Source organism: Sturnira hondurensis, unplaced genomic scaffold (assembly GCF_014824575.4).
Source record: "Sturnira hondurensis isolate 20B ecotype Veracruz unplaced genomic scaffold, ASM1482457v3 Scaffold0006437, whole genome shotgun sequence".
Taxonomy (NCBI): domain Eukaryota; kingdom Metazoa; phylum Chordata; class Mammalia; order Chiroptera; family Phyllostomidae; genus Sturnira; species Sturnira hondurensis.
The window spans coordinates 2,118,119-2,134,204 of NW_028079068.1; the positions used below are offsets into that span (position 1 = coordinate 2,118,119).

Below are 16,086 nucleotides of genomic sequence, written 5' to 3' on the forward strand. Positions count from 1 at the left end.
TTCACATTGTTTCCAGAAAACATCTCCAGCCCAATCTCTACAGCTACATAAACAACAGAGAGGAAGAAACAGGTGGCTTTCTTACCATTAAAAGTCTGCTGTGAATGTGTAGGCAGAGGTGAGTGGGGAAGTGTTGCTGCGTGCTGAGCTCCTGGCTGTAAACCCTTTAGTAAATCTGAGAGGAAAACAGACTCGTCAGTGACCTTCTTCAACCTGGTTGAGTCCTCTTAGGTCAAAATGAAAATGCTTTAACTTGTCTAACGCAAGCAGAGCCTGACTTCACAGGCCTTCTTAAACCAGAGTACACACACATTTAAACATTTACATACATAAATGTCTATGTGTACGCAAAGACCAAGCAAATTTGACTCCCTCTTACATTACAAATTTCATTACGATATAAATGTGGTGTAGTGGTTCATTTAAAAATTATAAATAAAATCTCAGAGTCCAGTAATTTGACTCATACGTAGTAAAATAAATTGCGTTTCTTCTTTAAGAAATTCCATAATCTCCACTAACTCCAACGGGACTACTTGCAATAGTATGGAGTTGGTTCCCTGTCAAACGAGGTAGCCAAGCAAACAAAAGGGCCCCACTTACTCTGAGTTAGGCTATGGTGGAAAGCGGCTGAGGTAGATCCCGAGGTGGTTGTCACTCCAGCTGTGTCCGTTCCAAAGCCAAGTAGCTCCAAGGGCAACTGGAAGGGCATGGTCACTGGAACAAGGCCACCCAGCATCCCAAAAGGAGTCACATTTTGATTTGTTACAGACAAAGGTGATGTCATGAGAGTCAGAGGTGAGGCATTAGCCAATAATGATGCTCCTGCTGTGGACTGCAGAAACCAGGGGTCAAAATACATAAGAAATCAAATCTTTAACCGGAATTGACTTATTTAATATCCTCATGGGCACAAGACTGTGTTTTATATTCGCCCTAACAGAAACTGAGACAGAAATGAAGACTGAGATGAACAATATATTTCAAAGAGCTACCAGTATTGGTTTTGGAAATAATTCTATACTCAGTTTTTCATCACCAGTTTAGACTCTTCCTGAACTTATTTTAAGGCCTATATTAACTCTCACTCACCTTCTGACCCCTCCCATTTCGAACCTCGGGCTCCCAGCTCCAGCTCTGAACTTTGGACAACTGAACCCCTAGTACGCAGCCCTGCACCACTCAGTGTGGCCTCTGAATCTGCCTGGTCACTTTACTGCCTCGCCCTCCTCGCTGGCACAGTCCCTGCAGCTGCACCCCAGATGAGCACTCTCAGCGCCCCTAAGTCATGTCCTTCACTTTCAGCATGACACCTTCAAGAGGAGAGGCTGTCCTGGCCTTGTTCTTCCTCTCATCAGCCTTCCCCTCCTCTTCCCCGAGAGCGATGACCTAAGTCCTGGCCTACGTCACAGATCCCACCTACGCAGAATTTCCTGGTACAGATAATCTGGTATTGCACCTTTTCCGTGTTTCCTCTGTCTGCTCGTGTACGGAGAACTCTTATCTCCCCCTTTTATAACCGGTTATTCCTGGCTCTTCCTCAACCTCTAAAAACCACAGGAATTACTTTTATTTCTTTCAGTCTCGAATTAACTGAACGACGGATTGTCCACACTACCTAGTCTCTCCTTAACCCCTGAAAGCCGGGTTCCATTTCTACTTCTTTTCTGAACTTAGACTCCCTAAGGTAAAGGTGAATTAGCAGGTGTTTTGACACTCCCTCCCTGGGTTTTAGTGTTATGTTCATGAATAAAAACACGGAAATATGCTAACACTGATGAGCTTTCCTTGATAAATTATTTATATATACATTTTCTCCATTTTGGTTTATTTCTTCTCCATGTACACTGATCAAAGATTACAATAAGATTCCCTCAGTATCAGACATGATCTATTGCAGTTTCTGCAATCAGGAATTTTCTTTTGTAGCTTTATTTTACCAACTCTGAACTCTGCTGGCCAAAAATTCTACTTGTTAGCTACAGTCTGGCTTACATGTTGATTATTCTACCAAGAATGAAGGTGCTCTCCCCCGACTCACACACCACCTTACATACTACAAGCACAGTAGTCCGTGCTACTACGGCTGAACAAAAACTGCAGAGCATCCTCCAGGGGCCTTCCACTCTGGTTTTTCCAATCTCTCTCCAACGGCCTCCACTTCCATTATCTCCTTCATATACTTTACTTTTAAATTACTTTTTCTTTTGTCCTCACCCGAGGACACATTTTCATTGCTTTTAGAAAGAGAGGAAGGGAAGAGAAAACATCCCCTGACTGGTTACCTCCCACATGTGCCCAGACTGGGGGGTGTAATAATAAAGTGGAACCCGCAACTCTGGCATGTGCCTTGACCAGGAATCGAACCCACAACCTTTCAGTACAGGATGGCGCTCCAACCAACTGAGCTGCACTGGCCAGGGCTCCTTTACTTTTAACCGTTCAAATATATAACCATACTCCTGACCTCTCACCTCAATGTCAATCTCACATATTTAGAAGTTCAGTGAAGAACTTCACTTGGGTACCTATCCTACACGTCCACAAGGAACTCACCATCTCCTACAATGTTAACTGCCACCGTCAACGGTCTCACTCTTATCTGCCACTCAGGCTCAATGCCTTAGTTTTTAGGCATCAAAACGGAAAGACAGGTGAACTCATGGGGAACACACCCATTCTTTTTTTTTCTAACCACAACTTCCTCCAACATTTAAGTATAAATTTTAAGTATAAATTTTGTCATTTACTTAAATGACAAAATAAAGTGCTTTATTTTAAGGCCTATATTAACTCATTCACCCTCTTACCCCTCCCATTTCGAACCTCAGGCTCCCACTCCAGCTCCCAGCTCCAGCTCTGAACCACTATAGTAAGCAACCCCCGTCCAAGCCCTTTATGCTTGGACTTGACTATTTTTCTTCTTTTCCAGTCTTTCTCTCTATTGTGCCAACCACAGCACACAAAATGGGCGCATTAAGGAAAGAACAGGTTACAAATAAAAATACACTGAAACAATTTGGATAGAAAGGACACTGTACCAACTTAACAATTAACAGTAACTTTCTTCTTTTTAATCATAATTCTAGAGTCTCAGGTTAAGATGAGGCACACACTTCAAGGCAATTATACCCCAAATAGAACCCCCTGGTGAGAAATAATAAATACTGCTAATAAGGAGAACTCTTAAGCTTTTCTGGAGACTAACTGAAGCATTTAATAGATGGAAAATATAAATTAAGGCAACTTCGGAAATTAAGTAACTGAGCGTGAGCAGTAAAAAAATGGTCCATGCCACAATGAACATTTCTGTACTGTCGAAATTTCAGTATCTAATTTGTTTATGACACTACAATGAAGTATCAGACTACATATGTTACATGGGTCTAGACTTCTGTCTGCTAGAAGACACAGACCTTTCAAAACATCACTCAGGAGCACACAGGAGCAGCTGTCAACAGGGAGCGGGCAAATAGCTCAGAATAATGCCCGATAATCAAAGCTACTTTCCAGGATGTTCACACTTCATTCCTAGGAGAAAAAACGAAGGAATCCCTGCTCTCTCTTCCTGTGGTTGGCATTACATCTTCTTAACCACGTGTTTTATTTTGGTGAGTGCATCTGCCCCCACCCCGCTCTCTACAACACTGAGAGCGATCATATGAAATACAATCAGACCACAGCACTCCCCTGTATAATAAAACCCTCCGATAGCTTCCCACTGCGCACAGAATGAATTCCCAAGTCCTCATTGTGGCCCACAAGGTCCTTCACCACAGGGTTCTGGGGGACTCCCACCTCATCACCTACCCATCTCTCCCGAGTCTCACCATGCGGGTCTACACGTCTGGCCCTGTCCTGCCTTCACACCTACCATCCACTTCACCTGGACTCTGTTCTCTCTGATTCCCAAATGGCTCGGATCGGCTCACTCCACTCGCAGCTTAGATGCTGCCTCCTCAAAAGAGGCTTTCCCCAACCCGTTTGTCTGTTGGCAACAACCGTACTTCATCATACCATTCCGTTCTACGTTCTCATAGCACCTGTTTGTGTTCTCCGTGTCCTCCTATCTAGAACATGCACTCCATGTGACCAGGGAGCTTAAATACGGTGCTCACCCTATTTCCCCAGCACCTAGGACAGTGCCTGGCACATAATCAAACACTTAGTAAACATCTGCTTATTAAATAAGTTATTTGGGGAATAATAAAGTGGCAAAGACAGAATTCAAAGAAAATCTGTAAGTTGAAGGGCAAGAAAGAAGAGGAATGCCTTGGGTGAAAAATTATTATGCAGAAAGCAGGTAGAGGTAATAATCTGAACCCAGAAAGATTTTAATTTCTGTTAAACTCAAGACCTGTGACTTTCACTCTGCAAATGAATAGACAGCTGAAAATGTATATTTCATCAGAAAGAAGTTAAATGCTTTGCAGGCACAGATAGGATATCTGTTTTTAGTACTCGAGAGAGGGGATTTAGAGGCCACAAGGTAGCTGGTAAAACTTCAATGAGATGCTATATTAAAAAAATGAAAGAACCTTAGGTTCACCAAAAGTTAGAAACAACCTTATGCAATTATTACTGACCTTTTCTTCGAACCAGTAAGACAGAACAAAAAGAATCAGATATGAAGGTAGGAACAATGACGTCTCCAAATCATAAAGTCATTTTGGAAAGACAGAAAACCAGGAAGGAGCATGTTTTAGAAACACAAACTTTGCAGGTAGGTTCATGCTGACAAACTAGCAGATAAACAACTGGTATACCAAGAATCTGCACTCTTTTGGCATAAATGATCAAATCCAGGAAGGTTTCCTGGAAAAAAAATAAAACTGCTAGATTCTAGACATGACAGAGGATAAAAAAAGACTTAATGTTGAATTTAAAAAAAGACAAGTGAAAAAAATTTAAACTACAAGAAAAAAGCCAAAATTTTATAATAAGCAAATGACACCATAGTGTACGATATTTAGCTCAATAGAGACAATATTTTACAGTCATGAATGCAATCAAAAGTTGTTATTTTACTCTTTTAGAAGAACAGGAAAAATATAAGGGAGCTAAAAGCCTCATTTATCCTAATGAGAAGTCAAAGACAATACTAAAATAAATAAATAGAGAGTATTCCATTCATTCTTATTTGAAAGCACAGAGAAAAAGTTAAGAGTTAAAAGTAGGAGGCATTAAGGAGGAGAATATGGGGTAGAAAACTGCCATTTCTGTTGTAATCCTCTCAAATATTCCTTTGATCAAATTTAAGGTTAATTTTTTAAAAATCAACATTTTACTTGAAAAATTTTTAAAGATTTTATTTATTTGTTTTTAGAGAGCATAAGGGAGGGAGAAAAAGAGGGGAAGAAAAATCAATGTGTGGTTGCCTCTCATGCACCCCCTACTGGGGACCTGGCCCAAAATTCATGCACATGCCCTAACTGGGAATCGAGCCTATGATTCACCGGTGAGCATTCTATCCACTAAGCCACACTAGCCTGGGCAAAAAAAAAAAAATCAACATTTTAATAAAGGTAATCCAAACAGGAATGTGGACTAACATCCAAACCTTAGTAATAACTTACATTTTAACATATAATTCCTAATCAGTTTGTTTGTTGCTATTTTTGTATTTCCGGTAAGAGTAAAATTATGTAGATAAAGCATCAATTAATCCCAGATTCCAATTAATAAAGCATCAGCTATTGAGTTCTGTTCCATATTAGAAATCTGGAATAAATTCATTTCTAAGCCTACAATAATGGCACAGTGATAACTGGGGTTTTAAGTGTACACTGAACACCCAATGCGTAGCTTGTTCTGAGGAGTCCAGAACCTGAATACCAGGGGGAAATTCTTTCATTAAATGTTCATATTCCACATAAACAGGACACAGTACAATGTCAAAGCACTTTGTTAGAGAACAGAATTCCATAAATCAATAAGTCATATTTTCAAATAATATTTAAGAACCTAAGAACACATCATAAAAATATTTTATTTTCTTTAAACCCTGTTAACGAAACAGATGATTATGTAAAACTCACTTTCTTGTAAAAAGTATAAAAAAGTACCAGGAAAATATAAATAGTGGTAGAATGGGTGACTTTTATTTTCTTTTTATGAATTTGCCTACAGTGAACATGTATTTCTTTTTGGGGCTGGGAGAGGGTCAGGGATGGGAAACATTGAAGAAATCAAATCAGTAATGTGAAAGTCCCAGAATACAAAGAAGTGGGAGAAAGATGAACACGGAGCAGATGACATGGAAGGCAGAGAGATGAAATACATGAGTAATGAAGAGTTCTCAAAACTCCTAGGCCAAAGGGACCAGAAATAATTAGCAAGTGATAATGAACAAATGAACTCTGTGTTTCACATACTTACAACCAAATCTCCTTTTGCCCACCCTCATCTGTATTCTTACAACCAAGTATTATTATAATGTAAAATTACTCTTACAACCAAGTATTATTTTCACATACTTACAACCAAATCTCCTTTTGCCCACCTCATCTGAGCTGAAGAAACCTAGCCAGGTCTAAGACTGACAGTTACCATGTTCTTGGTACAGAATTACTGAAAACAAAATAAACTAAGCCAAACTCTGGAAACACTGGAATTTCAACAAAAAAAGAGGAAACCTTATCAGCATGTAGGCAGAAGAAACACATTACTGATAAGAGAACAAAAAATGGAAATGAGCTGAGACTCCTCTATAGCCCTAAACACAAATGGTCAGTGGAACAGCATTCACAAAATCTGGAGGGAGACAACTCGTAACTACTGAACTGTGCAGCACTAAAATGAAGCTAAGGTAAAAGAGTTTTCATGCCAGTCTTTTGGAAAAGATTCCTTGTGTGAGGTACTTCTATTAACTGAGAGATAAATTTAAATTAAAATCTCAAACACGGAGAAACTCTGGTAGAAAAGGATTACTAATACTAATTTGACAAAGAGAATTACATATGAATAATTGCAAAATTCATGCAAAATAAAAGTTTTATTTAAAATGACAAATGGTTAAAGGAAAAAATAATATGAATGTAAAAATTTGATTAAGAAAGTTGGGACTAGGGTGAGAAAGACAGGAGACAAGTGAAGGTATGTTAAATTCATAAGTTCTTACTTTGTCCTAAACTTTAGTAAGATAGTTTTCAATATGCATTCTAGTTATGCCTTACAAAAGTTTTAAAAGCAAGCATGTGGTACTTTACTAAAAAAAAAATCCACATCCCCAAAAGAACCCCGTCCAAGTATCCCCATCACTGCGACTTTAGCATCAGGAACATCCCTCGCCCCGTAAGCTCTCAGATGCTGCAAATGACTTGCATCTCATCCAAAGGAAAGGAAGGTCACACGATCTTCCAGTTCACCCCATGAAAGTGTGTAACATACATACCTGCACACTGGCTGTCACCACTGAAGACCCTGAGGCAGAGGATGGTCTATGTGGAGTAGACAACGGTTTAGAAGCACCCTGTGTTCCACTTCCTGTTCCCCCAGACAGACTCGTCCTATTGGCTCCGCTTGAGTTAAGGTTGCTACCTCTGCTGGCAGGTACATTCATTGCAATTCCACTCAAGCTATTCTTCCCAACAGTTCCAGTGGATGATGAATTTGGTAGCTTTGAAGAGGCCTGAAGGTTTTTTGTAGATGGAAGGCCTGAAGTGCGATTAGAGGGCAACAAATTCAAGGTAGGAGACTGTCTGCTGATGCTGACTCCACTGGGCTGTTTATGGACTGGGTTGTTACCGCTGGCATGGCTACTCTGGGCGACTAGTACACTCGGACTGGAAGAACTTGAGGATACAGTAGGCTTGGGAGTTGGGGTGGATTTAGAAATAAGTTTAGTGGATACTGAAGGCTTAGCTGACAGAGGGGGCTTGGAGGAGGCAGAAGGCTTGGATGAGGGCAAGGGTTTAGGGGAGGTGGCAGGTTTAGGAGATGCGGCAAGTTTCGGGGAGGCAGCCATTGAGAAGGGAGACTTGAAACCCTGGGTGGAGATTTGCGACACCATAGCCTTGGCTAAATAGTTACTAGAGGTAGTGGTGCTAGGTACTGTCCTAGAAACCAGGGAGTGGGACCCTTGAGAACCATTACCAGGTGAGGGAGTAGGTAAGGGAAAGCGGTACATAAGTGGCTTATCTGAAGTCTTCAGAAGTGGGGATGAACAGGAAAGCTGAGGATTATTACTTAATTTCACCACTGGGTTGGTCTGTGATTTACTAATGGTTGCTTGTAATGGAGACACATAATTTTGTTGGACAGCTGAATGCTGGTGCACCTTTGTTACTTGTGTTAACGAAGAAGCATCTTGGGCCTCTGATGCTCCCAGAGTGTGAGAGGAGGCAGCGACCTGGGCTTGGGAAGAGGAGGAGATGTGGGTCTGGGAGGAGGAAGAAGCATGAATCTGGCTTGACCTCTGCAGTCCTTGTTGAAGCAGCCTGGCTGGCAAAGGTTCTAGGGAAACTTTAGGGTTCTGAATTGAAGAACCAGCAATAAGGCCTGAAGAGATGCCAGTATGAGCTAAATCCTGGGGTTTCTTTGGTACTGGCCCTGTGTGACCAGCAATAAGACTTGACGAATGTGCAGTCTGAGCGGAATCTAGTTTTTTGGGCGTAGCCAGTGGCAGCTTGCTCATAATACTTGCTAACTTTTCCTCCCTCAGTCCTGGACGAGGTTTTGCAGTTGGCATGCTCATCCTTGAGCCAGCCGGAGGGCCCTTGTTTCCACTGTTGATAACAGCTAGAGCTTCCGAAACGAGATCCAGTGCCGGGGGGTGGAAAGAAAGGTCTTCGTCTAGTGAGTCGTCAAGGCAGATGGTCTCCTGGGCTGGAGTAGAGCAGGAGCTGGTGGAGGCCACGGCGGACGTGCTGGAGCTCGTTGAAGGACCACCAGCTGACGCCGCCAGGGGTGCAGGAGTTCTCTGGTCCTTTTTCGGACTACACTCCTAGCGCAAACAGCAGTGTATTAGAAAAAATAAAATAATTAATGAAAAAATTAGAAAGTACTGGTTGTTAAAAGACTAAGGAGTTCTCCTGATGATTAACACTGTGCTGGAACTCTTCCTCAAAGACTGTAAAAACCAAGCCACTTTTTAGAGGGCAGAGCCCCTGACCGAACTGTCCTCATAAGCCTAATGACCGGACACACTGCACACACCCACCACACTCAGTGAGCCATTCTAAGGCTGACGCCAAGCTGAAGAGACGCTGACATAGTAGTCGCACTGCTGATGAAACACCCGTCCCCCAACCACCTGGGTCCATCTACAGGTGCTATTCCAAACCCACCCGACCCTCCTTGCATCGAGAAGTTCTGCCTTTACCCTAAGACTCCACCCGCCTTGGGGGCTATGTCTCGCTGAGACACAGCCGCTCACATCCTGCTTCCTTACGTGCCCTGTCCTGCAGCCGCCGGTGGCCAATGTAGAGAGCAACTGGCACATCAAAACGAACACACTTAAAGTATGTTTTCTATTCATTACAGAAGTCATTTGTGGTTTTTTAACATATATTTATTTAGACCCACCATGCTAAGGGTCTGCTGTGCTAAGCAAAGAAGAAAATAAGGAATTAAAACTATGAATTATCTAACAGAACAGTTTTTTTAAAAAAAGTCACTTTCTTAAAATTAAGAGAAAAATTAAAATACAGCTCAAAATATTCTAATAGCAAAAGAATTAAAAAGTAACCTTCTCTTAAGAGAAAAATATAAAGTGTTTACTTGTATCCCTTTGAAGATTAAGAATAAAACTATTACATAAAAATTATTTCAAAGTTTCCATAAATTTCTTCAGACAAACCCAAACAAACCCAAACCCGAAGCCTGGCATTACACACTGATTATACAACCACAGCGCTTACCTTCACCACAGAGGGAGAGAATGGGGCGGAAGGGTCTTTACCACCACCTTCCGAGGCACTAAGCCAACAAGCTGTTAGGGAGGCCGTCACACTCTGACGCCCTGAGCCGTTTTCCCAGGCTTCTGTTCTAAAAGCCTCGACTGAAAACCGCACTGCCTCTCAGAAGTCTGCAGCGGAATGGCACTAAGGTCAACACTGTCTGCTAGTGTGCACGGTTAACGCAGATGAGACACAACTGCTTTGAGGTGCCGTGCAATTACAGGATCGGCAAACGCTCCACTTACAAAAAGTGCGGACACGGAGGGTGGGGGAGTGTGCCGGAACAATACTGCATGTCACCAGTACAAAATTGCTGTTTTAAGTAACCTTTTCATTAACATTTTTCTCTTTGTAAAAATAACATTAAATCTACTGTACTGTGTAGACTTACTCGGCAGAAAAAACTACTCAGGACATAAGTCAAAAAAAGCAGGTTACTCCACTTAATGTGAAAGGTTACCTCAATCTGGACAAATGAATGGGGAGAGATGGATGGAAGGAGACACAGAGGCAAAGGTCCAGAGGGGGGGGCAAACGTGTGCCGCAAAGGTGAGAGCTTTTTCCTCTGAGGAGGTAGAAATTTCTAGATACTTTTACTTTCCTCCTTCTTACTTTTTCTGCTGTGTCTACTGTAAGCATTTCCTTACATTCTAACTAAAATAGGTATTTGAGGGATGGCAGGATGAAAAAAAAAAGTCTGCACATTGGGGGGGGGGGGGCCGGGAATGAATTTAACCNGGATGGCAGGATGAAAAAAAAAAGTCTGCACATTGGGGGGGGGGGGCCGGGAAGTAATTTAACCACAAAGCCCAAACAAAACAGTGACTTCCCTACAGCACCTAACACTTCCATTATTAGAATTATGATAAATTAATCATGTTTGAATAGATGTATCAAAATTTAAACAACCCTCAGATGAGGGTATTAGGAATTTAAAAATTAGGTGTCAAAACAAAGCATGAACTCAACAGATTTAATAAAATGTTGGTTCAGTATTATTTAGATTAGAGGACAAAGCACGTTACTAAGAAAAAGAGGATAGTTTCACTCTGTATTCAAAAAGCCTTTAAACATAAAGAAGGCCACAGAGTAATAAATATTCTGACTTTCTGCCATAATCTCGTATGTAAAGAAACTCATCTGTTCAAAGAGATGAAGGCTATGGGAAAGTCTAAAATATAAAAGAAGGTGGGCTTTCAATAAACTTTTAATTTCAAATGATTATAGTTTTCACTTCTAGACTTTATACTTGGCTCTTTTTCTACTCTGCTCTCTTCTCTCTCTTTTTTTAGGATTTTATTTATTTATTTTTTAGAGAAGGGAAGGGAAGGAAAAAGAGTGGGAAAGAAACATCAATGTATGGCTGCCTCTCACATGGTCCCTACCGGGGACCGGGCCTGTAACCCAGGCATGTGCCCTGACTGGGAATCGAACAGGCTTTGATTCGCAGGCCAGCACTCAACCAGTGAGCCACACCAGCCAGGGCTCTTTTCTCTTTTTTAATCCCCACAGAGGATATGTGTAATTTTAGAGAGAGGGCAAGGGGGGAAGAGAGGAAAACATCGATGTGAGAAAGTAACATCAATCAGTTGCCTCCTGTATGTGCCCCAACTGGGGATGGAACCCACAGCTGAAGTGTGCGCCCTGACCAGGAACCAAACCCTCCGTACAGTATGACGATCTAACAAACAGAGCCACCCAGCTGGGGCTGCTCTACTTTAACAGGTTTTCTTTAAATCTCCTCTTCCACTTCTTTAAATTTTTAAAGTTAAATTACTTTATATTTTAAGCTCAATAAAGGCATCACTTTGTAGAGATCGGATTCTGTTGGTTGTTATCTGCTGACTCACTCACAGTGCCTGACTTCCTCACGTATTCTCTATTTTTAGATGGTGAGCTCAGATCTGCCGCGGTGTATCCGTGGCGGGCCTTTGAGGTCTGAGATGTATACTCTTCTAGCGAGAACTGGATGTGCCAGCTGCCCTAGATTAATATTAATCTAATAACTTCAGATTATTTTTCAGATTATTTCCAAGAACACACAGGTAGTATAAATTAAACTCTTAAATCGAGGGAAATGCTCGAGGAGAACCATCTTCCCCTAATCCAGAACCTGGACTAAGACAAGGAAGTTTCTTAACCTTTCTGCTGGTGAGCAGACTTCTTTCCTAGTCCTTCCTTCTACTAAAGATGTTATCCTTTGAGGGTCTCAGGTTCATGCAGAGCTTCATTCTAACTCTCAACCTATACTAGTCCAAGAGAATCCAGGGCTGCTGCACTCGGAGAAGAAATTTAAAAATAAAACATAAGGTAAAGGATGAAAATCAGCAAATGCCCCCAAAGGCAAGCAAAGCTTCAGAAGCAGGCGATGCTACGGCAGCTTCCTTGTTTGGGGCCTTAGGGATCTGTCATATGTACTTGCAACCTCAGCTATGCTTTTCATGGTTATTTGTTATATTTTATCTAGCACTTCTGAATATTAAGCTTTACAAGTTATTAAAATATTCAAATGCTATACAGTGGTTGTGGACCGCTCTGCCTGGTTTCAGGAATTGTAACTCTACCCACCATGGCTAAGAATGAGCGAGCGACTACCTCTGGAATGCAAGCCAAAGGAGACAAAGCTTGTCTCTGGTAGCAAACGCTGCCTCAGTTTTCTCCCTGCTCCCAAAGCATGGTCGGAAGTCCTCGACTGGTAAGACCCCTCAGAGGAGGGGCAACCTAGGCCAGACTCGATCACTTGGGAGGCTATCATGGAAGGACTCAGGGGGGCTGCAACAAAGAGCAATGGACGCTCGCCCCCCCCCCCCCCCCCCCCCCCCCCCCCCCCCCCCCCCCCCCCCCACCNCCCCTCCCCCCCCGCCTCCCGGCTTTGACAAAGCCCAAGTCCCCATGTCCTCTTGGAGAAGTGCTTCCTGGCTCTAATCCCCTTAAGCCTGAATACCTGATGGGAGAGGTGCAGCTCCTTGCCTTGCTAGAGCGTGTCCTGGGGAAAAATCTAGCATCACAAAGACTTCCTGATAAACCTGTGAAATCTGCTCTGCTAAGAGTGCTTTCATTCATATGTTAAGGGTTAGAGCAGGAAACCCTAAAACTCTGTTCCAGACAGACTCCGTCTCAGACTAAGCCCTCAGATTTCTCTGAAATGTTATCTACTGTCTGATCCTCGCTGCCCTGTATTCCTGTGTATTAGAGCCCAATAAAAGGCCCTGGAGGAGGGGGCTCGAGGACTTTTTCCTCTGGGAAACTGGCCACCTCTCCTCCCCAAGCAGATCATGTCTTAGTCATATCTACTCTCATCTGTGGCACATGGGGGGACGTGCGAGGAAAGTCGCCCCCACACACAGTCATCTATTTCCCCAAATACAATGGTTCTAGAATCTTTTTACAAAGTCTGAAAACACCTATCGCAAGAGTACAATGACACCTGTTGGCCTATGCGCAACACCACGCACCCTGCCCATTTCACAAACAAGTTTCAACCTTCACCGTCACCGCCATAACATAAAGTAATGGGGTCTGGTTTAACACTTACCTTCGCTTTGGGTTTAGGTGCAGGAATCACCTTTTTCTTTGCCCTAAAGAACAAAGAGTAAAAAGGAGGGCATTTCAGTAGCAGTTGGGGCACATATTGGAAAATTACAACATCATCTTGTAATTGTTTTGGTAATACAATTTGGAAAACTCTTTGAGGAAAGAAACTATGTGTAAATGCTCAATTTATATGTCAATAGACAGCGACATTCCTCCCAATTTTGATTCATTAGAAGGCTAAACCAAAATATGGAAGAAATATCAATGATAAAGTTCTCTTAAAAGTTAAATGTAAATATTCAAAATAAAATAAAAATAACCCAAAATAGGCTAAAAAAACTGCCTAAGGATTCTTCCTTCAAATAAGTGGTAAGAATTTATAATTTTTTATAAGAAAACAGAACTTCAAGAAAGTTCTACCTCAAATTAAATCATGCCAAGAAGCTGTAAATAATATTTTTTAATCTGTAAGATTTAAAAAAAAAAATTTTTTTGCAGAAATTTTTTTTTAAATTACAGTTGACACACAATATTGTTTTAGTTTCAGGTTTTTGTTTCTTTTTCAAAAAATTTTAAAGGAAATTATTTTTAACTTAAATATTCAAATAAAAATTTCTAATTGACAGGACAGAGGGGCAGAAAAAATACAATGAAACCTTTGGGAACCACTGTGCAAAAGCTGAAAGATTAAAAACCTCTTACAAGTCCCACAGTAGGAGAAAGTGCTCAAATGTTTGAACAAATAAAGGGCTGACAAGTGAAAATACCTCATATTGTCTGAGTACTTGTATTTCACTTGTTAAATATCATTATTTAAATTAACAAATATCTTAAAAAGGCCAATCTATGGCTTCATTAGGCAGTTTTTTGCTTGTTTATTTTAAAGAATAAAAAGCACTTGTGCAAAAAGACTTGCAGGCCCGCCCGCCCCACAGATTCCTACTTTTTGGTACAAAACACAGAATTAGTCATCTATTCCCCCAACCATAGGATAACTAAACCACTTGCACAAAGTTCGCACCTATAATATATGAAACCAAACTACCCCAAATTTATACTAAAGACGTGAGAATAAGAATGGAAAACCACAAGTGCTTCAACCATCTCTGATGGTGCACTAACAAAGTGTCATTCCTAACAGCTGTAAAAAAATCCCATCCACTGTATCAATAACTTACACAGGAGAGGGGAAATCTTGTAATGTTACCTCAGAGGATGCTAACCAGACCTCCTCCCAGAATACTGAGTAGAGTGCTCAGGAAATTTTCAGTGACTTGCTGATTTTTATATTTTATTGTCTATAATACTACACATTTAGGGTACAGGGAATTAGCCCTAAGTTGCAGGCAAAAATAAAATTCTGTGTTGTTAACCAGTATTCACTCCAAAGTAAAGCCACAGAAAACACTTGTCCTTTGACTACTGCCTGTCAAGAGGATGAGAGACCTTTCTTTAGTAAACACAGCAATGAGGAGAGATCTGGTTTTGACAGGCGGACGGACATGAAGACTAGGTTAATTCTGTGGAATAGAACACTCCGCAAGGGAAGGAAGTGCAGGTGTGTATACAGAACTGTCTGGGAAAGCACACAGCTACAGGTTACCTACATAGAAGGTCATTAAAGGGGAAGAGAAAAGGCACAAAAGAACGGAAGCACAGAAGGCCCGAGAACAAAGTGAACCACGAGAGCCTACTGCTGACACGCTCCTGATTGGCAGAGCTCAGGCCCACACACGGCACATTATGGATTCAGGTTTCTGGAGACGAGCCTGAGAACTACTCAACAGATAAGTGTGTTCTGATGTCTACGTAGTCAACAATAAAAATGATTTTTTTAAAAAAGGGCAGTGTTAACATGGAATTGTCTAAATGTACATTTAAATGGATTTCAACTAGCATTTAATAAATGGTATTTTTGTTTACTACAGCTTAAAATTAAAGGAAGAAACATGGAGTCTGAATTTACTCACGGGGCAGAAGTAAGATGATTATGTACACTCCGGCTTTCCTTAAAAAGCATTCTGAAAAAATTAAAAAGACGTAATTAACTTTTCATAGTAGATAAATAATATGATAATAGCTTTATCATTTTAATCATATGATTTTCAACAGGCTATTATTTGCTAATTTACTGAGTAAAAGTTGTAATAATACAGTAACCTCAATAATCTATCTTACAAGGAGTTTTATATCAACTGCACTGAATCTTGAACAGCTTGCCAGATGTTTTCTGTTGATTTAAATGGAACAGTTTAAGATGACAGGTTGAGGTAGCTAAGCCTATTACTAACTCTTTAAACTCTAAATTGGACTTTTAAACTTTAAATTAGCTTTTTTTGAGATACCAATCTAGAATGACTACTTCCAACAGAACCTAAGGTTATGTCTCTTTTTCTACACTCTAAACCTTCTGTTCAGTACTTATCTTCAGAATACCCATGTCGAGTTCCCCGCCTTAAGTTCATAACCATCTTTCCCCTCCCTTTTTCTCAACCAGCAAATTCAAGTACAAAAAGGAAAAAAGTGGTCAGTTAGGAAAACACCCTTATGTATATTTCTGTATCTTTATGGCCACGTGACCAAATGTTTAGTCTTTTCAGTGCTTCAAGTTTTTAAAGCAGAGATCGTCCAAGATAACTATACAGAATTTTAA

General features: G+C 41.0%; 1 protein-coding gene across 4 annotated transcripts in view; it reads right to left on the minus strand.

Moving 5' to 3' along the window:
• UBN2 (ubinuclein 2) overlaps positions 1 to 16,086 on the minus strand; it is a 90,449-nt gene that overhangs the window by 25,196 nt on the left and 49,167 nt on the right. For 3 of the 4 annotated variants that reach the window (XM_037049099.1, XM_037049100.1, XM_037049097.1), the window contains 5 exons: positions 15,404 to 15,454; positions 13,435 to 13,477; positions 7,394 to 8,944; positions 604 to 835; positions 86 to 175 (listed from right to left, as the gene is read on the minus strand). In XM_037049099.1, the coding sequence (XP_036904994.1) occupies positions 86 to 175; positions 604 to 835; positions 7,394 to 8,944; positions 13,435 to 13,477; positions 15,404 to 15,454 (1,967 nt within the window). The remainder of the gene's footprint in view (positions 1 to 85; positions 176 to 603; positions 836 to 7,393; positions 8,945 to 13,434; positions 13,478 to 15,403; positions 15,455 to 16,086) is intronic. The other variant, XM_037049101.1, reaches the window with a different exon arrangement.